Source organism: Cyprinodon tularosa, unplaced genomic scaffold (assembly GCF_016077235.1).
Source record: "Cyprinodon tularosa strain WSP-4 unplaced genomic scaffold, ASM1607723v1 ctg364, whole genome shotgun sequence".
NCBI lineage: Eukaryota > Metazoa > Chordata > Actinopteri > Cyprinodontiformes > Cyprinodontidae > Cyprinodon > Cyprinodon tularosa.
The window spans coordinates 482,071-509,897 of NW_024039079.1; the positions used below are offsets into that span (position 1 = coordinate 482,071).

At 37.2% G+C, this 27,827-nt stretch overlaps 1 protein-coding gene across 2 annotated transcripts; it reads right to left on the reverse strand.

Annotated features, from left to right (window-relative positions):
- Positions 1-68: 68 nt before the first annotated feature.
- Positions 69-27,827, reverse strand: lrrcc1 (leucine rich repeat and coiled-coil centrosomal protein 1). 2 transcript variants are annotated; one of them, XM_038295997.1, is made up of 19 exons: positions 27,356-27,827; positions 25,882-26,087; positions 25,693-25,758; positions 25,440-25,607; positions 21,727-21,893; positions 19,975-20,157; positions 17,114-17,313; positions 15,240-15,414; positions 13,464-13,612; positions 9,642-9,846; positions 7,692-7,831; positions 6,346-6,547; positions 5,395-5,580; positions 5,026-5,200; positions 4,410-4,573; positions 3,961-4,169; positions 3,571-3,708; positions 2,712-2,847; positions 69-345 (listed from the first exon to the last, which is right to left on the reverse strand). In XM_038295997.1, the coding sequence occupies exons 1-19, from the start codon at positions 27,397-27,399 to the stop codon at positions 229-231; spliced, it is 3,030 nt and encodes a 1,009-aa protein (XP_038151925.1). In that variant the 5' UTR covers positions 27,400-27,827; the 3' UTR covers positions 69-228. The 2 variants fall into 2 exon arrangements, with proteins under 2 accessions (XP_038151925.1, XP_038151924.1); XM_038295996.1 differs by having other exon boundaries at positions 19,954-20,157.

The window sequence follows — 27,827 nt, forward strand, 5'->3', positions numbered from 1 at the left end:
TTAAATTGTAATATATTAAAAGATTGAATTGCTATAATTTCACTTTTCAGTGTATCACAACAGTGTCCTTTATATTCTCATATGAAGAAGAATTGTGTGTACCGTCATAAGAAAATTTATTTGACAAACCACATAAAAACAAAGACTATACAAATATACAAAAAATACAGTTGTATTTGTAAAAACACATTTAGAATAGAAACTTTCAAGGGGTTTGATATGGATATTTTATGTGTTAAAGTCGTTTAGGAAACTAGTGAGACGCTTCATTTTTTCCTCCATGACTCTCTTGTTAGCCTCCGTCTCCTCCAGTAGTTGACGCATCTCTTCCTCTACCTCATAAACCTGAAAAGAACCACATAGATATGTATTTGTCTATAAAACTAGACTGCTCCAAATTTTAAAGGGAAAACATAAACACAATGCATTTCCAAGTCAGATACATCTCTGTGAAATCAACCTGTGCAGTTAGGACGGCAAACTGATTGTTAATCAATTGAACCTGCTGTGGTGCGAATGGAACAGACAACCTGAAAATGAGACACACTCAGCAGGGTAATGTTTATGAAGATGCGGCTCTGCAGGTGGTGACCATGTTCTCATCATTTTCAGCTTTTTTCTGGTAACTTTTGCATTTTGTCAGTGCTCAGCACATCATGTCTCATTCCATCCACCAATGCCAAATTGCACCACAGTCTATCTAGAAGTTGATTGATGCTTAAATCTTGGTCTGGGAGGAGATTTCTCAATAAAACTAGTGCCATTGAACATTAGTTCAGTAATATGTGTGCCTAATTTTGACTTGTCTTAATTTCTATTGAAGTTAGATACACATTCAATGTGATTTTCCACTTTATTTTGAGTATTATTTCAAATCCATACCTCCAGTGGATAATAATTTTAATTTATATTGTTCCTTTTTAATAGGTAATAAATAATGATTTTAACTGGAATGTTTCATTTATTTGTTCTTTCATTTATTCAGAATTTCTAATTTTGTTATTGATTGATTCTGTGTAAATAAGATTGATTCTATTAAAAACAAGAACACTGGCACTCCTCTAACTATGATTGGTTTATCTCTGTAAGGTGAAGAAGCATCTAAGTTAGCCATAGAATCTGAGCTGGGTTAAAGCTGCTTTGAGCCAGTTGATCTTTCAGAGTTAGTAAAACTATTTTCTTCATCTAAGCCTCCAACTTGTATGTTAGATCCAGTTCCAACCAGGTTATTTAAGAAGTTACTCCCTTTGATCTCCTCCATTTTAGATGAGACTAACATACCCCTGTTACAGGGAGACGTGCCTCAGGCTTTTAAGGTTGCTGTAATTAAACCTTTACTTAAGAAACCGTCTCTTGACCCAGATGACTTGGTCAATTATAGACCTATATCCAGCATTTCTTTCTTTCTTTACATAAAATTTTTGAGAAAGTAGTTGCCGAACAAGTGTGTGATCACTTACACCAAAATTGATTTTTTTGAAGAGTTTCAGTCTGGCTTTAGAGCTCATCATAGCACTGAAACAGCTCTGGTGAAAGTCACTAATTATATCTCATGCCCTCAGATAATGGACTTGTATCTGTACCTGTCCTGTTAGAGTACAGTGCTGCATTTGACACAGGTAATCATAATATTCTTTTAGAAAGACTTGAATATTTTTTAAGAATTAAGGGAACAGCACTAGACTGGTTTAAATCTTATTTATCTTTCAGTTTGTTCACATTAATGATAAATCTTCCTCGTGCTCCAGGGTCACCTGTGGAGTACCACAGGGATCAAATGTAGGGACAATTCTCTTTATTATTTATATATACATACGTATATGCTCCTAATTGGTAGAATTATTAGACAGCGTGGGATTAATTTCCACTATCATGCTGATAATATTCAGCTATATCTGTCTATAAATCCAAATGAAGCTAACCCAATGCATAGATTACAGGCATGTTTTGAAGACATAAAAACCTGAATGACTTTTAACTTTCTGCTCCTGAAAGCAGACAAAACAGAATCATAGTCTTTGGATTGGAGTCTTTGAAAAAGAAGCTGATTAGTCTGTCACTTCATTTGGATGGGACTGAAATAAATTAAGCAAATCATTAATTCACAGCAGAGCTTTAAAAAGAAGGAAGAAAAGTAAAAAATCTACAGGGAAAAAGTGCTAAAATCAATTCAGTATGAACACAAGATGGTGTTCACAGAATTAAAGCTGGGAATTATTTGGATGGATGGATGAGTAAAAGTCCTTACTAACTAATGATAATAATAATAATAATCTAAGCATAAGCAAATTATAGATGGACTGACTGATTGAAATAAGTGGCGGGGAGATATTGGTCTGTTTTCTGTCACAGCTGCTGGAATCCAAAAGAATATATAAAATCAAGATTGATAACATTTTTATGGGTTTAAAAAAGGTTTTCACCTAGGACTTTTTTTTCTGTTTCATTAAAATATTTCTTACCCAGATGCCTTTTCTTTATTTGCATTTGGTAGAAATACGATTTTTTGTTCTCCCTTGATTAACTGGTGTGTGCAGGATGCACTACAGTAGAACTCACAAGCTCACTCCGAGTTAGGCAAATTGTAGCTCCTAACTCCTGTTCTAAGCATCTATCCCTTCACCTTTTGAGAGGTCAAAAGAAGGACCACTAACCCAACTCTAAACCACTGTGCCTTATCTGGATCATGTGGGAAAAAATAACATTTTTACCCTCAGATTTGCTTGTTCTATTTGCTTCTCCTTTTCATTAGCCATCCGCAGCAGCTCTGCTTGATGTGCAGCTTGGACAGACTCCAGTTGTCGACGAAAAGCATCATCCACACAGCGCAGCTTGTCAACTGCAGCTCTGTATAGGAACATTAACACCAAATAATGCATGACAGCTACCAGACCTAATGTTTTAAATTAAAATAGCACCAAATAAAAGGGTTGGACTTTCTGGCTGAGTTGCAACAGAAAAACTATATTTCATGCTATAATATCCCCTTCTTCTTTACAGCAGAATATAAGCTCCGAAAACAATAGTGATTGTGGGATATTGTCTAAATGTTTCTACTTTGCTCTCTGTGCTGGCCTTTTATTAACCAAATAAAAATTATGGTGATTTATTTTACACGGCTCAAAGGTATAGTGGAGGATTTTCGCAATTTTTTGAAAAGACCTGCCCTCTCCACTTAAAAAAAAAATGCACATACACAACCCTGTAACCGCTCGAGAGCATGCATAAGCCAATTTCTCCTCGTGCACGCTCCGTTTAAAAGTTGCTGTTTGCATCGCTCATACAAGCTTACTTTCCAAAAGATTTGAAATGTTTCCACTATGTCAGACTCCCCACTGGAAAGTAAAAATGGGGACGAGCAGGTAGGACGGTCTTACGTAAACATATCACCAGAATGATTGACAATTAGGAGCACCACTTATTTTGATGATCCACAAGGAAAAATAACATCCTTCACTATACCTTTATACCTAAATACTCCACATAATTTACTATAACTGCAAATAAAATAATCATTACAAGTGCTTTGCAGATGCATAACAGAATTGTACAGAAATCTGCTGTGGTTACTTGTGTGCCTCTGATGCTTTATCCTTTTCCTCCAGCAGCTGGCGCTCCTTAGAATCAAAGTTTTCCTTCATTTGCTTCACTTGGCTTTCTAGTTGTGTTAGCAGCTCAGCTTTCTCCTGCCACTTCTTGTTTGAATGACTAATGAAGAAGGAGACACAAATCAAAAGAATTCGTTTTTTTCTGACACAAATATAAAAACAGATATTGTGTCCAACATGAGAAGTGAATTTTCACTAAATAAAAATAGATTAATCTAATTGACTTTTTGAATGCATTTACATGTTTTTCTTTCTAAGCACTGATTTATCCAACAACAGCTGGGATCAAGAACTTTTGATTTCAACTAATGTCAGACATGTTTTTCTTTTTCCACTCTATATTTAGATTTGCCTGTAAACTCTCTTGACATCCTTCAGCTCTGCTTCCTTGTCTTCCAGCTGCTGCTTCAGCTCCTCTTTACGCAGGCTAAGATGCTCCAGCTGGTCCTTCAGCTCAGCCTGCAGGCTTGTCCCTTCCTCCAGCTGCTGCTGAAACTGTTTTTGGGTCTGCACAGCTTCCTCCTTCAACCTGCGGATCAGATTGTCACGTTCCTGCAAGGACTGAACAACAAGAAGGTAATGGATGAAAATACACCCGGAGAGTTTTTTACTTCTTTGCCGAAGCGTTAAAAAAAAAGCACCGGAAACAACTTTTTCCTCTCCTGATTTACAAACAATGACGCAGCGTAAAGGAAAGAAAAAGCATTTCGATCAAAGAATAGATGTTTAACATAGAAGAAAAGAACTTTCTTTATGTTAAAGAAAAATTCTCTAACATAAAGAAACAGAGAATTAAAGTACCTCTTTCAGTTTGCGTATGGTTTCTGTCTGGTCATCCATGATTTTGGTTTTGATTCTAAGGGCGTCATGGTCTCTGTTGTTCTGCTTTCTCTGAGTCTCCAGCTCAGCAGTCAGCACCTCTATCCTGGCCTCTAAACGTCCCCGATCCTGAGCCAATGACGCACCTTGGAAAGAAGAATTTGCAGAAAATATATTTATCATCTCCTATATTACACTTTGCTCCCATTGTTTTAACTTGTGATGGACTAAATTAGAGGAGCACCTAATTTTTAAGCGGAAGTACGATCACAGCTTATGTTTATAAGTTTAAAATGCCTCCTTGTGTGGATTTTAGTCAATTTTACGAAAGTCTCCAAAAGGTTTATTCTATTAATCTCCTCTCTGCCCCTCTTCCATTAATGCCAGATCAGTGGTGTGCACAACTTGTAATTGTCTTGTCTCAAAAAGAAAAAACTTACATGTAGGCAGCTGTCTCAAAAATTACCAATGGATTGCAAAGTTACTGTGAAAACATTTCTTTCTAAATGATTTTCTTACCACACATGTACAGGCCTATAAAGTCTAACAACATTTTACTGTTTTTGTTTACTGAAAATTCCTTTAGGATCCGCCTCACCCTGCTGAGCAAGCTCCTGGCCCCAAATCCTCCTCTCAGCCCTGAGGCCATCAATGACCGACTCCTGAGCCATGAGCTGAGATACCAGTTGACCTTTTTCTTTCTTTAGTGTCTCGAGCTGCAGCCCAAAACGCTGGCTTTGCTCTACCTCTGCTTCCAGGGAATGGATACGGCTCTAGCGGTGGAACAGATGCAGACTGGATTAATGATCAGTATCTATCTGTTAAGATTGGCAGAAAGTAAAGCAGCAAGATTCTGCTGGTCAAAAAGGGTCAGATGCCATTTAGTTTATGGAAGAAGTATAATTTAAATCACAAGCATGTTATCTGAAAAAAAAAAAAGAAGAAAAAACAGATTTTAGCATTAGACCTTGAGCTCAGCGACAGCATCTTTCTTGGCTTTGATCAGCTCAGAGATGCGGTTCTTCTGCTCTTTCACCATAGCGGTGAGTTGCTGCACCAGAGAGCCTGATTTCGTCTCTCTTTGCTGGGCCTGAGAAAGGGTCGCCTTGAGCTCCATCAGTTCTGCAGTCATGTGATCACAAGCCTCTTTCACCTAAGAAAAGTCAAAGGAGAAGTTTTTATTTATGTCTACCAGACTTGCCATTTCATCAGTCAGTCTGAAATTGTGCCCAGCAAAAGAGGTTTATACATTGATTTGCACAAAGAAACTTTCCAGAAATGCGTCTGGCAATCTGTGTCTTATTCAGAATTTTCTTGAAGGTGAACAGCTTGAGTGACGTCAAGGACAAGTTGTGCAAGTGGTGGCAATCAGGAAAAAAAAAGATTGCATTTTGTTCAGAGCCTGAATGAAAGTAGGAAGTGATTTAAATACAGTTCTTTTGTAAAGCTTCTCTCCAGTGGCAATCAAAGACTAATTGTGCTGAAACAAATGACCCCGACTCAGGCTGACCTTTTATCTTCAGTCTTAAAAATTGAGGTCAGTATGGTTCTCTATCTGCCTTTTGGCAAAGAAAAAGTAGTTTCAGATTCAGAGTGTTCTAAATGTTCTAGCCATTTTCAAACTATTTTTATTATTTTATGCAATATACCTTTTATATTAGAGCTTTTGAATTACTTATAAAACTCTATGAGACCAAGACCAGGGAAGGAATTTGGCTTTTAGCTTAGGTTCTTTGTCCAGGTGGAAAGCCTGTTTTTAACCTCCTGCCTGATGTTTCAAGTCACTCCTTCAGTATTTGCATGTTTACTGTCATTATGCCACCTATTTTGTAAAATGCACCAATCCTGCAGGTCACTCGGGTCTTCAACAATTCAAGTTATACGCTGTATGCGTGATAGCATCTTAGTAAGAACAGACCTCAGAGAAGCGAGTCGCCTCAATCTTTAGTGCCATCCGGAATTCATCTTCCAAAGCAGCGTATTGTTTCCTGCCTTCTGTCAGCTTCTCCTGCAGCTCCGCCTCCCTCTGCTGATGTCTCTGTTCCACTGCTGCTACTTCCTTTGACACTGCTTGCTGGAAATCTGCCCCGCTGGGCTGCAATCGCTGCTCCAGCTGTTTCCTGATGCAAAGTGAGAATCAGAAGACATTAACATGTATACATCCCTCTAACATCTTTAATGGAAAAACATTAACCTTAAATAACATGAAACCTCGTTTTAGCTTTAAAATAAAATGTATCGGGTCACCAAATAACTTAGAGAGCTATTTTAAATTATTGGATTCATTGTTTTTCTAATAGTGAAAAATGTGACAAAAGATCATCTTTTCATCGCTATGGAATATGTGTACTACAGGACTCTATTTTAGGATTGCTACTATTGCTACTGCTTCTATATTTAAGTTGTAAAAATGTTCCATGCTTCTTCCTGCATACATGAAAAGGCAGTGGAGTATCTAACAGACGTCCATGGGCTTTCACATTTCCTCTGATGTTTCCTGGACTGAGAAAACCTCCTAAAATGCTCAGGGACCAAACCTACCACACATAAACTTTGCTTTTACTGCACAAGTCCAAGAAAAAGGAGCAGATATAATGCCACAGATCTCATCCACCAAAGCAAAACATTGTTTGGGCGTCTTTCATCAGGAAGATGGTTTAGATGAATTAAATCTAGGTCAACCGGACAAGAAAACAACTAATTTCTTTGAGCTGTAAAGGCAACCAACCCGTGAGTCAGACAGTCCCATCCCATCTTAAACCCTCCACCACTTCAGTCTCACATTCGTTTTCTGGTGCATAACATCTCCTCAGAAACACAAACACTCCGCTGACAACCAAACAGACCATCAACCCATTTAGCAGGCTGGTCTGGCACAAGCTGCACTTTATCTAACTACTACATAGTATATTCCTTTAATTTATTCTGAAATATTCTTCTTTGGAAGTTGTTTTATATCTCATACAATTGCTTCGAACAGTCTTAATAATATGTCTACTGTTTTTATTGGTCAATGAATTTATATATTTGAAGGTAGGATTCTCTACAAAATGTTATAATTGGTTTAATATGACAGGAATGATTCTTGATTTATTGGAAGGCTTATTTTAGCAGGTTGCTTTCCCCTATAATTACATATATTGCAAAAATACAAATTGTGATAATGTAAAAAAAACAAAAAACATTGAAGGTATAAAAGGTAAACCATTATTTTATTTGTGAAATAAATAGAGTGTCATGATATAATACTTTGTTCAGTTGTACCTGTGCTCCTGCTCCCTGGATGCCAGCAGTTCATGCAGCTGCTGCAGTTTATCTTTGTGTTGTTGAACTGAGACCCTCTGGAGGTCCAGCTCTCTCCTCAAAGCTGCTGCCTTGTTCTCCAGCTCCTGGTGACATTTCATCTGTGGGATTCGGTAAAAAAAAATACAAAATCCAACATTAACATATACATATATATACATATATATATATATAGATATATACATATATATATATATATAAATATAAATATATATATATATATATATATATACATATATATATATATATATATATACATATATATATATATATATATATATATATATATATATATATATATATATACATATATATATATATATATATATATATATATATATATATATATATATATATATATATATATATATATATATATATATATATATATATATATATATATATATAAATATATATATATATATATATATATATACACATATACACTATATTGCCAAAAGTATTTGCTCACCCATCCAAATTATTGGAATCAGGTGTTCCAATCACTTCCATGGCCACAGGTGTATAAATTCAAGCACCTAGGCATGCAGACTGTTTTTACAAACATTTGTGAAAGAATGGGTCGCTCTCAGGAGCTCAGTGAATTCCAGCGTGGAACTGTGATAGGATGCCACCTGTGCAACAAATCCAGTCGTGAAATTTCCTCGCTCCTAAATATTCCACAGTCAACTGTCAGCTGTATTATAAGAAAATGGAAGTGTTTGGGAACGACAGCAACTCAGCCACGAAGTGGTAGGCCACGTAAACTGACGGAGCGGGGTCAGCGGATGCTGACGCGCATAGTGCGAAGAGGTCGCCAACTTTCTGCAGAGTCAATCACTACAGACCTCCAAACTTCATGTGGCCTTCAGATTAGCTCAAGAACAGTGCGCAGAGAGCTTCATGGAATGGGTTTCCATGGTCGAGCAGCTGCATCCAAGCCATACATCACCAAGTGCAATGCAAAGCGTCGGATGCGGTGGTGTAAAGCACGCCGCCACTGGACTCTAGAGCAGTGGAGACGCGTTCTCTGGAGTGACGAATCGCGCTTCTCCATCTGGCAATCTGATGGACGGGTCTGGGTTTGGCGGTTGCCAGGAGAACGGTACTTGTCTGACTGCATTGTGCCAAGTGTAAAGTTTGGTGGAGGGGGGATTATGGTGTGGGGTTGTTTTTCAGGAGCTGGGCTTGGCCCCTTAGTTCCAGTGAAAGGAACTCTGAATGCTTCAGCATCCCAAGACATTTTGGACAATTCCATGCTCCCAACTTTGTGGGAACAGTTTGGAGCTGGCCCCTTCCTCTTCCAACATGACTGTGCACCAGTGCACAAAGCAAGGTCCATAAAGACATGGATGACAGAGTCTGGTGTGGATGAACTTGACTGGCCTGCACAGAGTCCTGACCTCAACCCGATAGAACACCTTTGGGATGAATTAGAGCGGAGACTGAGAGCCAGGCCTTCTCGTCCAACATCAGTGTGCAACCTCACAAATGCGCTTCTGGAAGAATGGTCAAAAATTCCCATAAACACACTCCTAAACCTTGTGGACAGCCTTCCCAGAAGAGTTGAAGCTGTTCTAGCTGCAAAGGGTGGACCGACGTCATATTGAACCCTATGGATTAGGAACGGGATGTCACTTAAGCTCATATGTGAGTCAAGGCAGGTGAGCAAATACTTTTGGCAATATAGTGTATATATATATATTTATAAATATATATATGTATATATATATATATATATATATATATATATATATATATATATATATATATATATATATATATATATATATATATATATATATATATATATGATCTTTTCTCTGCAAAAGGCTACAATAACTTCACAGGGTGTTGTGCAGACAAAACCCTGAAGTACTGTTTCTTAAAGAAAAGAAGCTGAATGTATACCTTCTCAGCCTGCTGGCAAGCCCTGAGAGAGTCTCCATGGGAGACGGTTTCCTCTAGTCTACGAAGCGCAGCTCTGTGTTGTTTTTCATTGCTTCGGGCCTGCTCCAGCTGCTGGGTTAGAGTCTCACACCTTGTCTCCAGCTCCTCAACACGAGCTTGCAGTTCAGAGCGTCCTGATCTCTCCTTCAGCAGCAGCTCCTTCAGTCTGGTTAATGCAGAGCACCAAGAGTTACATACTGAATTTCTAATTTAACAGCGTCTAAAATCAGGTTGGAAAAACATTTACCAATCTATTTCAAACCGTTGAGATTTACAAAAACATATGTATAGAAAAGAGGAGGGATGTAAATACTATATAAACCTGAAGGGGGGAAAATACATAATGTAAATAAGACTCCTCCGAGCTGCAATACCGCAAAGCTCCTCCAACAGCATATCAGACTGATCCCAGAACTGATGAGTCACCTCTATATTCTGTCTGATGAGGAGCGTAGATATTGACAGGAGCAGCTGTGTTTGCCGTTAGATAGTGACAGCTGAGACTGATTTGGGTAATACTGCTGTCATATGTATACCACAAACCCTTAATTACACCATCATGCAAATTAATCAAAATGGGAACGAGGTGCAAACTAGGAAAGTGCAACAGAAAACAATACCTATATGAACAGAGCAGACACATGTCCTCTCATAACATCAGCTTGAAACGGCTCAGTTTGACATTTTTTTATTAATTAAATTCAGACCAACCGCTCTCCTTCCACCATGTATTAACTGTCTTCAAACATTTTTTTAGAACACAAAGCTTAATTATTATTTATATTGCCTGCTAAAAGATAAGAAAGCTCTTCTAAAAAACAGAGTCATTCGATTAGATTAGATAGAACTTTATTGATCTCACAATGGAGAAATTCACTTGTGACATCACCTCTTATAAACAACAGGTGCACAAATAAGGAAAAGGTGCATGATGTATATACAGAGCATCCAGATATATACAGTGGATGGTAAAAAATAAAGGTAGGATTTAAGGTGACTTATATATACTGTATCTTATGTACAGTAAAGTGGTGGCAGGTAAAGTGCAGTTTCTGATTTGTTAAATAAGTAAATAATATAAATAAGGTAACTGAAATAGGTGAAGTAGGGCTGCAACTAACGATTATTTTGTATATTGATAAATCTGATAATTATTTTTTTGATTAGTTGATTACTGATCGAGCAGCCAAAGGTTCACTAAAGATTTTTTACGAAATTAAACCAGATGAGAATAAAACATTTCCACTTGAGGAGTTGTAGATAGAGACTATTTACAAAAGCTTAAATGTTTATGTATTTTTTTTTTTTTTTTTTACAATTTTGATATAGTTAATGCTCTAAGTGGGTTCCTGTCAGCTTAAGGCATTAAGCTGACAGCAACCCAATTGTTAACTCTACACTCCATTTAATAATTAATCAGTAAACAAATTAGTGGTCAATTATTTTAATAATCGTTTCATCACGATAATCTGATTAACTGTTTCTGTCCAAAAGTGAAAGCTCTTATAGTACAGAATTATTGCAGAGGTTATTGCACAGGGTATAGAATGGTTATTGCACAGTTATTGCAGTGTTATTTCACCAGATTATAATGCAGTGGAGTGTAAAGTCTGATGCTAGCAGGGAAGAATGATCAGCAGTAGCGCACCTTTTTACACATGGGGCATTTTAATCTGTCACTAAAGGAGCTGCTTAGCTCCTCTACGGCCTGTTGCAGGCGGTTAAATGTGTTGTCCATGATGGATGTAAACTTGGACAACACCCTCCTCTCGACCACTTCTGCAACGAGTCCAGAGCGCAGAGCAGGATAGAAGTCACCCTCCTCACCAGCTTGTTCAGTCTGTTTCTGTCCTGTTCTGCGCTGCCAGGGGCCCAGCAGATGACAGCGTAGAGGAGGGCTGATGCCACAACAGAGTCATAGAAGGCTTTTAGCAGGGGCCAGCTCATTTCAAAGGAATGTTCAGTTTTGAAAGTCATTTCTTTAGGATGCCAGTGAACAAAAACAAGAGCAATAATCCATTAATGGAGAACACAATCCAGTAGAGGGGAGCCTTCCCAGGAGAGGTCTGTCAACCAAAATTACTTCAAGAGCACGCTGATAATTCAACCAGGAGGAAACAAAACAGCAGAAAAACAGCACTGCAGGCCTTCTGTTTTAAGCTAAGCTTGGTCTTCATGACTTGACAAAAGGAACAATATAAGAAAATAGTTTGTACGAATCAAAAAGGGCCTTGTGGCTCTGCAGCAGGGCAATGACCCAAAGCACAGCGAAAAAAGCAACTCTGGATGAAAAAAATGGACCTAGCCAAAATCTGGATCTAATTGAAGTTAGAGGTGAGTATTGGCATGAGTGTTGCGATTCGATACTTAGGTCACGATACGATATTATCACGATATTGCAGTATCACTATATATTGCCATATTTTCCCCAGCTATCAAAATCAAATGATGAGATAAAACAGCAAGTGCTGTATATTTTCATCGGAAAATTTTGATTAGTTATTATTATCCATGTTGTTTGGGGTTTTCTTCCACTGTGACTGCCTCAAATACAGATTTGGTGCTGCACGCACAGTTAAAGGGCTCCACAGCGCTTTCTGCCAGAGTGGTGGTGCAGAGGTAGCCCATTTTCCCATCAATGTTTTATGTGACAATTTTTTTTTTTTGAAAATCGATACTAAGAAGTGAAAGATCGATATTATATTGGGCAGCCGAATATCACGATATATCGCCAAAACGATTATTTCCCACACCCCTAATTGAAGTCATAAAATACAGCATGAGTTTAAACAGAGAATGTATACTATAACCCACAAGCCTGGTTAAATTTAAAAAGTTAGTTGTCCAAGTTCTTAGTGTTGACGATAAAGATTATTAACAGCTATCACAGTCACCTGCTGCTGCTAATTCTGGATGAATTATTAGGTTGAGGGCAGAAATATTCTTTCAAACCTTGTCAGGTTGGACAGCTTGTTTCTCTTAATGAAAAAAAAAACATTTTAAAACTGCTTTTTAAATTACTCAGCATACTTTTTTTAAATATTGGAATTCCTTTCAAAATATGATTAGGGCTGCAACTAACGGTGATTTTGCAAATCTGTCGATTTTTTTTCCCATTAATCTATTAATAATGGGATAGCTAAAGATTTCTTAAAGAAGATTTTTAATGAAATGTAACCAGGTGAAACTAAACTAGTTCTGGATAGACTTTATTGACAGAGGAGTTTTTTTTATCTTAAATGCGAAATGTTTAAATATATTTTTTACAGTTTTGATGTAATTACTGCTCTAAAGGCATAATTTATGTAAAGTAAATCCCTTTATTGTCCCACAATGGGGAAATTCACTCTCTGCATTTAACCCATCCTCTTGGGGAGCAGTGGGCTGCCATTGTGCGGCGCCTGGGAAGCAGTCTGGGGTTAAGGGTCTTGCTCAGGGAGCCAGAATGGCAGTCTGTGGGAAGGAGCGGGACTTGAACTGAGAAACTCTGGGACCCAAGCGAATCGTCTAACCACTAGGCCACACTCCCCATTTTAATCCAATGTTAATTCAATGAATGAATGAATTAATCCAATATTGTTTCTGCCCTAAATCCGATACATTTAACTGTGACAAAAAAGGAACAAAAAAAAGAAATCTGTAGAGGAACAAATACCTTTTTACAGTTTTATAACTATAGGCAAGATAATCTGCATGACTAAATAACTTCAATAACCGTGACGTCACAATTAAAGTTCTTCTCAGTTCACAGAGCACACATATGCACTTAGATCTCCCTCCTACCTGTCTGTGGTGTGCAGAGCCACGCTCTGAAGATCTTTCTCCTCGCTGACTTTAGTCTGCAGGCACTTCAGCTCCTCTGTCAGCTTCCGCACAGCTTGCTCAGCCTTCCAGCGCCTCTCTCTTTCCTGATCGCGTTCTTCGACAATAGTCTGAATACAATTAAACAAAAGAGAGAAAATAAGTAATCTTCTAAAAACTTTTAACTAAGTGGTACGCAGCTATTTATCATCACTCTCCCTAATCCAAGTTCTCCCAATTAACTTTAATTTAATATTGGCCCACCCTCTGCAGCATGAGCAACAGCATCTTAGATCGGTGTTCATGAGGATCTTTTGTTTAACCATTCTTTCAGGACAGTGTTTGTAAACTCAGACACCAAAGTTTGATGAAAAGACCTTGGACCCTGTAATCTGCACTCTATATTCCCACAGGTGTTCAGTTGGTGATCCAGTTTAATCTCCAAACTGGTTTAAAAAAACTGGGAGCATGAAACAAGTCAAAAAGTCTTGAGGATGTATGAGTAGTTAATTTCACTTGATTTAAGGGTCTAAGCCCAATTTTAGAATGCAGCAAACCACCATAATCTCCTTTGCGACACACTTTACATTTGACGCAGTCTAGATAAAGAGAAGAAAAGTCCTGGCAACAACCAAAACCAGATTTTTGCATTGGATTATCAGACAAAGACACGATTGTTGCCCCAGATAACATGATTCCACTGCTCTAATGGCAGGGTGATTTTACACCATTTCATCAAACACTTTGCATCAGACTGTATGATTTAAGGCTCATCGGCCATTACCCAGCTAAGGAAACCCATTAAGTGAATATCTCTATGCTCTGTTCTCAAGCTAATCGGTTTTATGAAGTTAGGAAGCTTATTGCTAGTGACTTTGAAAAACAGTTGACAACCTTGGCAAAAATGCACTGTAGCCTCCTCTGACCCCCTGTAACTGTGTGTGGCCTGCCACTCTATACTAGTGACTGTCAGTCCCAAAGCCTTCCCCTTGTTAGCATACTGCGAAATATTTAGCAGAAAGATGCTTTCCTGATTGGACCTTTTGCAAAGGGAACAGCTGTGGATAAATATGAGACCCTGTATGAAATAGCTGAAAAATAGCCTTCAGGCATTCATAAAAGTATATTTATAATTTAGAGCAATATTAATGATTTAGAATCATCTTTTATCTTTTTAGAAAAAACTTAATATTTGTATAATCCTGAGAAATTGCCCAGCCCTAACTTGTACATGCTGTACTCAATTACTAACCCCACTAATTATGTTTCCTCAGATCTAGTGGATTGGTGACTTCAGCTTTTCAAAGAGAGAGTGCAATTCCCCAGAGTTGAAAAGTTAGAAGTTCATGGAAGTTCATAAACAGTTTTGCTTTTGCTCAAAGCAACCATCTGATAACAGCTAATGCACTGATGAAATCTGATCAGGACTTTGCAATATTGCGCTGTGGACAGATAACTTAAAGAAACAGCTCTTTGGCTAGAGAAATCATAAATATCTTTGGACTGTTTTCAGAGATTATTTTTATAAACTGTAATAACCACACATATTGAATTTTGGTGCTACAAAGACAGAAGCATTTTTATTAGATTTCTGAGCAAAAGTAAGAAGAAAAATAGTTAAATCTATGTTTTTTTTTTTCTACAAGGGAAACATCCCATCTTCATTTCCTTTTGTATCAGAAGTAACTATGTTCATATTATACTGTCTTACAAAAAGAATTGCCGTGGATCCAAACAGATGAACCACTGACAACATACCCTATAGGTTTCTGCTTCTTGAGGGGACTTGGATGTTACACTGCCTGAGGTCTTAGCTTCTCTCAAAAGTCCTTTCCTGGTTTGAGATGCAGACTTTGCAGCCCCGGTTCTGGCAGCCTCTCTCCTGAGTCCCACAGCCGACTTGGACGTCCTCAGTTTATGATTCTCCCGATCACTACAAAAAACCCAGAAGACGAAATAGGTATTGATCAGGTTCTAAGGCTAAATTCAAGCAAAAGAGCTGTTTGGTGAATATCTGACTTAACAAATGTCCAAGCGTTCAGCTCTACCATACTATACACAACTGTAAAATATGATGTGAACTAGACTGGATAGATCAAAGCTTACAGAAACTATGGTGTATGTCATCAGCAGCTAATGATGAGTCTAAATGAGCTAAGAGAGCATGAATAGCACAACATTAATTATGGAAGTGAGACTTAAAAGGAAAATTTACAAATTATTTCATCTTAGTTGTAAACTGATTTCCTCTGCAATCAAGATATCTGATTATTAAAGTAAAAATAATCATGAGAGTTCCTTATTTTTATTTACATTTTGAAATATTATTGCTGCAGGATAAAAAAGTACTAAAAGCAAAACTGTTAAAGGATATATCAAATACTGAATTATTATATAAAATGGAACATTTTTAATTCTTTCTTAGAGTGTTCAGCAGTCTGTGGCATCATCAGATGGTTAGGAGATGGGAGGAATGTTTCATAAAGGAGGTGCTTCAGAGCTGAAGCCTAATCCGAAAACAGTATGAAGCTTAGTCCGAGGGGGAGACTATTTAATCTGGATGAAGGATTAGGGTGATATTTCATGTTTCTTTCTTTTACTTAGGATCTAATCTACACTGTTCTCTTCTTACTGAAGCTTTGTGAATGCATTTAATTTTTGTTCTTCAGGAGATAAAAAATAGTTTCAGTTTATAAATCGCCAACTCAAACTCAATCAGACCATACAATCAGATTAGTTAAAAGTTTTTTAAGAAACCCATCTGACTGCATCAAGTCACTGACTTTGAAGGATTCGCTCCTCGTGGATTTGGCTATATTCACTTACATTGATGCAGAAGCAACCATAGAGATGAAAGGCTCCCTTTTAACGGGAAGAAAACCCGAGCAGAAACAGGCTCAATGCGAGTCGCCTCCTACCAAGGCCGAGTGGGGTTCAATGAGACAGTAGACATAATAGGAACACAGAGGCCCTGATCCATGAAAAATGTCTTGTGGTCCAGACTGGGGCCATTCTGTGACTACATCGAAAGCCAGAAGATGTTGCTAAGAGTAAGGTGATCATGTAGGCGATCTGAAACAACTTTTCCAAAACTTTAGACACAAATGGCAGGTTGGTGACAGGCCTGTAGACATAATGTTCTGAACTGAGGATGGGCTTTTTGAGGACAGGTTTAAAAATAGTTGAGGGTTTTTTAAGGCTTATGGAAGAATGCCAGTCTGGAGGGAAAGGTTAATGATCAAAGGACCAATGAAAGGATCAAGGATAGAAATGGATGTTTTAATTTGCTTGGTAATATCAGTAACATTTTGCAGAAACTGATGCAGAGCAATGGTGGGTTTCAGGAATTTGAGCCTGAGAAATATAGATTGCCAGAATGCATCATAGTATGGTATGGTTTCTTAAAAAAAAAAACTAATAAACAATGTGTTAACACCCTATGTAGCACTATATGTGTCTATGGTAGTTGAGGATTTTTAAATGACTACTCCTACACTTGAACGGAGTGTCCACCAACGCTTACCTTTTCTTTTCCAAGTGTAAGGTTTGAAAAATAGCCCATAAAATATATATCCAAAGAAAACTACTAATAAAAATCCAAGATAAGAGAATGTGCCAAAGCACAGCCCCACCTGTCTGATCTGGTGCTCTTGCTCTCCTTGGTAGTTGTGCTTGTTGTCATCATGTTACCAAACTTGGGAATTCTTGTTTGAGTTTGGTTTTCTTTCCCGCTGTCACATTCACTCTCTGATGTCCGGTCTGTGTCCCTCTTGGCTTTCCGTAACTTCATCCTGGCACAAGTAGAGCTACTTGCTTTTTCACCTGAAGGGGCCTTAGTAAATAAGACATATTTACACAGGGTAACTAAGGTACTGTAAAACATGTAGAGAGCGAATTCTGACTTAATAATTAAAACAATTGTTAAATAGTTTATAGTGGGACTGAGTAGACAAACTTTTCTTTAGGTTGCTGGAAGGTTCATTTTTTCAGGATGTCAATTTTGGATTATAACTCAGATAAAGATCAGGGCTGATCTGATATCTTCCTATAAGGATTGTGGTGAATTGGAGAAAGAAAAGTTAGTTTTTCCAATTACAACAGTAGGCTGCCATGTGTTTTGTTGACACTGTATGTGACAGACCAACAAAAAAACAGAGCATGGGTAACATCATGGGGCATTTAGACCAGGGGCAGCAGACGCCGTGATTTCTGCGAGCAACCCCAGGTAGTTCACCGTTCTGCATCTTAGATGTTGGTCCACATCATCAAATAGGAGGAGCTTCAGCTGGTGAAGCTGACACCCCACACATGAAAAAAATGATGAAGGGAACAGACTAGAGATGTCCCGATCCAGGTTTTTGCACTTCCGGTCCGATACCGATATTGTTTTTGGACTTCCGATCCGATACCGATACTGGCCGATACCAGCCAATACGAGCATGTATTTAAGTTTAAGTTAAAGTATTTAGCCTTAGTTGTAAGACTCATGTTGAAAAGGGTTTTAGTACTCTTGATAACATCTAGCCAGCTAAATTAGGTGAGATTGAATAAAACACAATGCTTGGTAACAACAAACTTATCTGTTTATTAAGAGATAAACACAAACTGGACAAAATTATGAATAGCAATCTGAAATTGCACAGTGAGCAGTAAAACCGTAAACAGTTAAAGGTGCAAGTATTACTGTAAGTTTTAATAAAAATGCAAAACAGGGGAACACTGGCGCAAAATAGATGAATGGATCGTTTCAATCGGCGAAACTGGAAAATACGGACCGGATTTTTTTTTAAAAACTGGATTGGCAGTCTGGATCGGCATTTTACATGCTTTGCCGATACGCATTTTTTTGCCAATATAGGCGCCCCGATACGACACGTGGATCGGATCGGGACAAGCCTAGAAGAGACTGAACATTTACTGCTTCTTAGGTGCAGCTTTATGCATTTAAAATGGTCATTTGTAGATATGAAAAAGAAAATATATAACTAAATAAATAAAAAATAAAAAAAGATTGTGTGTGCTACTGTTCTTTCAGAGATATTTTTTTAGGTCACCCACATGTCAACTATCCAACCATTAAGCTCCAAATTGAATCAAAATGTTTGAGCCTACGTTCTAAGCTACTTCATTTGTGAAGGTAAAACTTTTGTTTGTGCTGATTTTTTTTCTTAAGATAGATTTATGTTTAATTATGGCCTATGAAGTTGCCATCCCAGTAGACTACTGCTGAGCTCGTTCCTGATATAAAGTTATTAAATAACTTACATGTCATTCCTGTGCTGGCATTGAATAAAACAGTGGGCATGTTTACCTCGTTTAGTGGCTGGAATTATTGTTTAATATTTAGTAAATCACCAGACCCTCTGCTTTGGAACTGCCATTACCCTTGGCAACCCCATATCATTTCCTGTCAAGGTCTCGCTGTCTATCAGCATTTCACAATAAAAGCACAGGTGAAACTTCACATTTGAAGTTTTTTTAGTTTAGCTTTTTTTTTAAAGCCACCTAAATACCTCTTGAGAGTATTCCTTATTTTACTGTTATTTTACAATATTTTCTATATATTCAATTGTAAATGAAAAAAGCATTACCTACAACCCTGATTGGCTGCTCTGCTGGGATTTCATAAAAAAGTCCAGATTTTTCAGCCTCAACAATCACCCCTGTACTCTCTCCATGCGGTGCTGCTGTTTAACAACACCTCAGCTCTAGCTAGCAGCACGAGCTGAGGGAGGAGCAGTGAACGCTCTCACCGCATGGAGTTCACCGCTTGCCGCTTAACAGCCCTTCACTGCCCGGTTTGTATAGGAATTCTATTTGATTCCACCGTACTCGCCGTGGCCACCACACCTGGTCTGGATGCACCATTATATGTAGTTTTCAATGTTTTTATTTTCACTTTTTTACATTTTTGCGTTTCGTATACACTCTGCGTAAACAAAATGACAGTAAAAGTTGTCTAAGTCTTTTGGGCTAAAAAACTATGCATGTATCTTTTTAGACTATTTAGAAATTTTAAGCCGTCCCACAGCTCTGTCAGACCTTGATTAGGACTTAAAATTGGATGCTATCACTCTGCAACACAGTTCCTACAAACAGAAATACACTAAACAGCACATCAACTCGCCGAATAGTTAAAAGTTGTTTGCAGAAGCGAACTATTAGACCATTATTAATGATAAAAATATGTACTAGCCCAGTAACAACATACACATTCACACATCATCACCAGCTGCTCATCAGATATCTGATCCAGCTAGTCAATTTTAGAGCTGATATAAAATCCGGGTATCAGATCTAATAGAGGGATATGAATACTTTTGCAACGCAAATACATTTACTTACAGCTATATAGTACATAAAGCCATGTAACACACCTTCTCCATGATTATAGCAGGTGTTAGATCATCAATACATTCTAATTTGCACAGTTACTAAAGAGAGCTAATGGTTTTCAGTGCTAATGTGTTACCTGTTGGATGAGCTGAGATACCTGCTGCTCCAGTTTCCTAATGCGTGTTTCATTGATGGGGTCAGGCCGATCAGTGGGACAAACTGCCTGAGAGCTCCCAGTGACTTTATCCACAACAAGATCTGTGGATTTTTCTGAGGCGATCTGCTGTCGAAACTGGGTAAGCACCTTGTCGATATGAGGAGTGGTGACAGCACCCCTAACCTGCAATTGGATTAATAGAGTTCAGGTTTTTTTTTATGTGTCATAATACTAATGTCCTTTCATTTTACAAAAATAGATGAGTCAATTGTGCCATGCAGGGAACCTGAAGTGTGATTCATCAGCAGTGTTAATGCTAGATATGGCTCCCCTCACAGGGGCGCCATATCTGATCACTACACTAAAAGGGCTCTTGACAGCCTTAACAGATGACCTCTTTAAGGTTTCAATAGCAAGATATAGTTAAAGCCACTACAGCGAAGGGGAACCCCCAGTGCTTTGTAGACACCTGTTTGTTGTTTCTGAAGGCTGTTAAATAAGAAAAACGGCCAATGATTGTTGCTTGTGCCATAGCTTCACCAATGGGACTTTAAGTCAGCTCTGCATTCTTCCAAATAAAGAAGTTCTCATTCATAATTTTTGTAAGGGTCTTGGGGGTCTTTTTTCTATTTTCATGTACAAAAAAATGTGGATTAATTCATTTCTACACGATTCAAGTGAAGTGTTTTTGTCATGTCTTTGTGTGGGCAATATTATAAAGAGGGACACCCATGGTTGTGATGCTAGTTACCGTTTAAATCAACTATCTGTGGATAAACTTTTCTGTTGGTACAACAAATTGTAAGCATGAGAAGTTTTCAATGTTATAAACACAAAACTGCATTGGTTTTTGTTAACACTCTTTTCTGCTATAACAATTAAGGTTAAGGCGATATGTAACAATTTTCCAACCTATCTTTGTCAGTCCAAAAAATGACGATGGACGATATATTCATGCAGATTACTTTGTGGGCAAAGAAAGGCACGTCCTCAGAGCGCTTCTTCTGCACTGCTGGTAGCATTGTTAACCACCTGGACACACTGCTAAAACCCAATAAGGTCAATATGCTTATTTTCTTGTTGAAAATGTATAATTTTTGACCAATGGGAATAGTTTCTTCTTTTCCAGTTGTTCTGACTATGTTATGAGAAATTATAGTTTTTTTATTGTTATTAATTTGTTTATCTGAACGTACAAACTTTCACAAATCAAACGGACTGAAAACTCTGGGATTTTTTGAATTTTTATGAAAGGAGCACTGCTTCACTGGAGAGAATTTTCCTTTTTATTTTTTTTTTTGTTGTATAATTTTTTATTTGTGTGTTCAATCAAGACTAAGCGACCTTTAAACACACTTAAAGAAACTGCCTCTTTATCGTTTGGTGGCTACTTGGTCTCACTTGGGAAAAAAGCTGCAGCTGCTGAATGGCTCAGTCTATCATCGATGGTGTATAGATTCGTCCAATCGGCCAATCCTAATAACAATCAACCTTTTTCTCCTTGAGCTTTAGCATCTCTGACATTTGACATCAATCATTAAAGACTTCAAAAACTCCATTGAACCAGCTAAATATTTTATTTGCAATCACAGTTCAGATATTTGACACCCAAAATACATCAACCTAATAATATCACATTGAAGCAGTGCCTTGCAGCTGCAATATTGCAGGTACTGAGGTGTGGACTGCAGTTTAATATACGGTGAGAGATGAAACACAAATAATTAATAGTTGAAAAGAATGACAAATTACCGCTTCACTGTGGCTTGTATCGGAGGACAGCAAAAAGTCCGTATAGTCCTCTAGGCCGGGGATGTCACATAGGCTGCTTATACCTGGAGATGATGGATGTCTCAGCCGGTCCAGGCCATCCAGGACAGAAATCTGTGGCAGCGACTCCATAACAGTTTCCCAGTATCCTTCAATAAGAAACAGAACTGTATAAGAAAAATCTAAACACTGTCATAAGAAAAAACATCTTTCTTAACCATGAATATGTTGAATACTATCACACTCCATCAAAAATGATCAATTTCTGATCCAGGTCTGCCCTACTGAAGTGGCTTATTTAAACAGCCAGAAAAGGACCATCTGCATATAAAGAACATTTAATTTATAGAGAAGAAAAATGAATAATTCAGTGGTCCAGGCTCCAAATTAATCTAAAGGAAAGATACCGAGATACCAGGGGAAAAGCTGACTTGAAACACCTTCAATATCAATACATAAATATCAAAGATAGAAATGAAAAAGAACTCAATAGATTATAGTTATCTATGCTGTCAGCTTTATTGTGACTCGCAAAACAATAAAAGGAAGTGGCTGTAAATATAGATGTATAAGCTATATATTTACAGCTGATATATTTGTAGCTAATATAAAATTGAATTGTAGCTAAACTGGCAGAAATGATTAATAATTGCATCGTTGTATAAGAAAATTTAGATGATTTATAAACAGTGAGAATCTTTTTTCTCTAAATAATCACCTCAGAAAACTCCCCACAGTTTGATCAATATATTTCATAGTATTGCAAAGATAAGTCTAGTTTGAAATGGAAGAAAATCAAACTTATTCTTAGTAGCAGTGCAAATACAAACCTTAAAGAAAATTTACCAAAACAGCTGGGAGGGCAGAGGAGGAAAAGAATGAAGAATGAAGAATGAAGGCTGAACTTCTCTTTCCAGTAACCAACCTTCCAGCAGGGTTACAAATATGTTTTTTTCTTAAATTTTTAGATAAAACCAACAGTGGTAAAATTATTACATAAAAACCAACCAGTATATATGTTATTACACCTCCAATAGTCAGTCACATAAAGTTTGGAGTAATCCTGGTCCACAAAATCTGCTGGAAACGTCATGTACGACATGTGAAAACTTAGGTGACAAAATTTAAATTTAATAATTTAATGGAAGAATTAACCACTGGTTGGATTATAAATCCCTATACAGCCTCTACTCATGAATGTTTTTGCCAGACCGTCCTTATTGTGCAGAAGTTGTTAAAGTTACTAAACACTCTACAGCTAATAATAAAATAGGATTCAAATATCACAAAAATTATTACTTTTTAATAGGGTTGTCAGGATACTAAAATTTTCAACTCGATACCGATACCGAAAAATAGTCGATACTCGATACCATTTTCGATACCACAAGGATCAAAACAAAGACCCAAAAATTTAACTGAAATATTTTCATTAATAAATAAAATAAAATAAAAAATAATAATAAATACGGTAAATAATAAGAACAATATTTTGAGGTTGTATTCTGTGCACAATATTAAGCAAGCTTGATAAAAACTAACAAAATTAACTTAAGTGTTCCTTCCTTGACTATGCTTTGCACACATAACAGTGACACTAGCCAAACCAGTTAACAAACAAAACTAATTCTCAGGAGCTGCACCTGTTATATAAAAAGTCTGAAACTGAAAAGTGGACAGAATTATTCAATCACACTGTGTTCAGAAAGTGCATTTTCCCCTATTCTACACTCTAGATGAATGACTGTGTCGGTAACACTGGTGGAAGCACTTTATCGATACTTCTGAGAATAAGTATCGTATCTGGATACAACGTTTTAGCATTGATACTTTTTTGAGTATCAATACTTTTGACAACCCTACTTTTTAAATAATCATACTTTGAAATTTCTAGATTTGGTTATGTATAATACAGACAAGATAATATATAAAGCAAAATTCAATCTACTGCCAGTTAAACATTCAAGAACTGTCTACAGAAAAAAAACATCAACAAAAAATATGCTTGTATCAAGCTGTGGAATGACTGTGGAGTGGTTTGAATACAGATATGACGTATAATGCAAACTGAAATAATCATAAAAAGTATAAAAACATACTTCTAAATATTTATAAGGAAGGTGAGGGATAGATCTGAAAACACCATTTGCATTCTTTTATATATATATATATGCATTCATATTATGGACATGTGTCAACACATGGTTATTAATAGTGCCTTACATATGAAAACTGCTCCTTTTTACATATAAGTAAATAGACTAAAGGGGTTTGATAGGAAATTAAAAACTTCTTCCCTCTCCTTTTTCAAATCAAATCAATTAGCTACATTCTAAATAGACAGACAGAATTTTTTTACCCCTTGATTTATAGTTTCATTAATTCCAATTATTATTATTATTATTTTATTCTCTTTTCCTTTAAAACACATAGGGTTTTTCATCCTTGTAATAAATGCAGCAATATATGTATTCTATACAGTTAATCTATATTTCCTTTTTTGTCTGATGGAAATAAAAGAATCTAGATAATACTGTATGGTCGTCTCCTGCAGGCAATATTCTCATTTATATACACCGTGGGATGTTTCAACTGTCTAGTGAATAACATCTTTTATTTATATTTTTAATGGACTCTAATATTGCAAGTGCTTGTTGTGGAAATTTTAACTATCAAGGAAAAAGACAGTCTTTTAATAAAGTAAGAGAAGATCCATCTTGTAATTGTCATTTTATTTGAAGGCGAACAGCGTTCGCAGGCAAACTCCACCACAGTCAGTGGTACACAGGCTGCACTGTGGTTTAGTGGCTAGAACTTTCCTGCAGCAAAAGCTCATGAGTTAGTATCCCAGCCTGCTTTCTCCTTGTATCCATGGGTGGTTTTCTTTGAGTACTTAAGCTTCCTCCAGCATTCAATGTAGAAAGGCAATAATTTGTTAGTTATTGTCATGAAAAAGCATTTAGCAGGCCTATTGGTTGAATTCCCCGAGCAGTAGAAGTTCCACCCTGATACAGAATACAGAGCAGGCTAAAATGTTTTAGTGCAATGATCAGAACACTGCCAGATTTTCCTTGTACATAATAAAAAACATTCTTCTGTCTTTTTATATAAGCCCAATGGAGGATACCCCCTAAATAAATACATTCTTATTCATATTTCAGGGTGTAGGCTGACAGCTCTGCAAGAGAGGAGATCATGGCTTGGATCCAGAAAACTTCTCCCTGCAGCTCCCAGATAAGCTTCTCTGATTGGATGACGTGCCAGATTTAACAACTTCGGTATCTGACGCTTTAGGTACGCCTGCTACCCATCAACGTTTTAAAGCTCAAATGCACTGCATGCTTCAAGACGCACCAGGCCAGTAGGTCAAAAAGTGCCAGAGGAAGCTTGACGCTAATTGACCCACATCCACCATAGTCTGTGCGTGAACATGACACCCCTGATGCTCAAAGCACATTCGAGGTGTATGAACCATAAGATCCTAAAGGTCACAGAAAGTTTTGGAAACATGCAAAAAGTACAGGAAGAGGAACAAACTGAATTTATAGCAACAGATATCTACAATCCATTATTAGCCCCTTATGTTCTTTATCCATACCAAATATCTCTTTACCTATATGGGTTTCTACTTTTAAGAATGTGCTAACTATTACATTTCCTATGCAATGATATACAGACAGTGTTTCAATTCCAACCTGGTGCACTGCAGACAGGGTTGTCTCCACCATCCTGGATTAAAACGACGCTGCGTAAACCTTGTAATCCCAGCAAGCACTGCAGGAGATGGTCAACGTTGTCTATGAGGTTGCCATGAATACTAAGGTGCTTCAGCTTATACTCATTGCCATGAAGATACAGCAGACCTGAAAGAAAAGAGGTAAAGAGTCATTGAAGCATCGTAACCTCATTACAAGTCTCAGAAGTCTTCTCAGGCAGCACTCGACTTACCAGTAAGGTTATTGATCCGATTGTAGGACAGGTTTAATTTCGTCAAATTTACAAGGCCATTGAGTCCTGATGTTAATAGGCAGGACATTGAAAACCAGGTTATTTCAAGAAAGAAACATTATTTGAAGAACTTTTAAGGAGTTGAAACGGTGTGCTTCATACCAGGGAAAATTGAGATTAAGCACTTACCTTCAACCTTTGTGATTAAGTTGGATGATAAATTCAGGGTCCTGAGGGAGGTGAGGGAACTAAGCCCCTCAATCTTAGAAATGCGATTGGAAGAAAGGTCTAAGTGGCGCAATTGCCAAGCAGAGGACAGACACTCGATCTTTTGGATGTGATTGCAGTGCAGATTAAGTGATGTAGTGGCAGGACTCAGGGGGAGATCTTGCAAACTACACAGAAAGAAGCAAGATCAGAATTTAAAAATGTAATCCAAGCATCTATGCTTTGTGGCAATCAAGGTCTGTAAAGAAGTTCCTGAAGCATTTCTATATCATTAATCATTTTATTCAGTTTTATTTAAGCTGTTCATGTTATGAAAATTTACATTGTAAACATTTAAATTGTAAATAATGTCCTTTAGATGCATCAATCAGGCCTTTCCTGGTCAATTCCAATTTCCTTAAGGTGCGATCTACCAAGGTTTATTTTTTAAAAGACAGTAAAACATAAAAAACAGAGAAAAACATGAAGCAAGGATTTCGACAAAGAAATAATAAATTCCAATCCAACAAAATAAAGATTATCACAATTCAAGCATCAAAGCATATGAGCCGAAATGTGTTCATCTTAACACTTCACTTCACTTCGTTATTCTTCATTTCAAATTAGTTACTGAACAGGAAATACATCCACAATTGTAGTACTTGGAATCTGCTGATCACATGGAAATCTGAAAAATTTATTAGTGCTTTTCAAATTAAAAGCTAATTACGCTTTATGCATTTATAAAGTAATATGATGCAAACCCAGAGCCATTAATATGGAACCGATTCTATACAATTTCTCTGAAATGAAAAACCACACATTTATTCATGATTAATTACAAACTGGCAATATGGATTATGCTTTAAAAATGGTAACTTAACAACCTTAATATGAATCCAGCTGATATAAAAAGGGACATATCAGTTAAAATCTCACCAGTTGGTTTAGACATGACAAATCTGAAAAGCATATTTTTTCAATTTAAACAAACTATTCAGCACAATTTCTAAGTCACGTGTTATTTATTTAACTTAACTTGCCTTTTGTTGACTTAATTAGATTTTAGGTGACAAATAAAAATAAACAAAGTGACAACATAAACTTTATAGTGTATAAGATCCAGCGTGAATTAATAAAAACACAGATTTCTTTTTTTATATATATACCCCCGGTATATATATCATGATAATGTTAAAGAAGACCTACATAGCATGATCAACAAGGAGTCATTTTCTCTCCATGTTTAATAAGTTTGTTCCACTGAAATAGAAACAATAATTCACCTGTTTTATAGTTGTTATGCTTTGTGTTTGTGCTTTCTGCTCCGGAATGATTGGTTGGATCTTGCTATAAAAACCCTATTATCTATCATCTCTTTACGTTCTGTATGTTGGCGGTTTAAAATAAAAGAAGGACAATAATAGGACCAAAGCCAGAACTATCAGGCCCTTACCTTGTAAGCTGCTTGTCAATAAGGCTGAGCTCTTTTTCCCCCATAGCAGCAGCTTCTAGCCCCGCGGTTCAACCAGCCGGGTTGTTAAACATCCGGTCAGCTAACAGGAGGAACAAATAACCCACCGCTGTCAAACTCCACGAACTAAGCAGAGAACTGAAGGGAGGCGAAAACATTTCCCAAACCTGCGGGCCAGTCGCCGCATAGACAATATCTACACATAATAATTTTGTCTAGAATCCCCGAGTAGCGTAGCACAGCTTAGCCTAGCTGACATAGCATTCTGATTACGAACAGTCACTTCCACAAAAAGCACTTAAAACTGTTACAGTAACCTCAGAATAAACAGATATATTCATTTGGATAAGTATAAATAAAACGCTGTGAATTAATGACTAAATGTGTTGTCGTTGGTCCACTGAGAAAAGTTAAATTCGCCGCCCTAGGGTTTACACACTTCCTGTTTACGTCA

Bases quoted from the DNA above. Each gene is read 5' to 3' on its own strand.
- lrrcc1 (XM_038295996.1), bottom strand. From the start codon at position 27,399: ATGGGGGAAAAAGAGCTCAGCCTTATTGACAAGCAGCTTACAAG. The intron at 25,608-25,692 runs GTAAGTCGAGTG...CTTTTCTTTCAG, and splicing joins TCGGATCAATAACCTTACTG to GTCTGCTGTATCTTCATGGC. The intron at 17,314-19,953 runs GTAACACATTAG...TTATTTACTAAG, and splicing joins TATCTCAGCTCATCCAACAG to GCCCCTTCAGGTGAAAAAGC.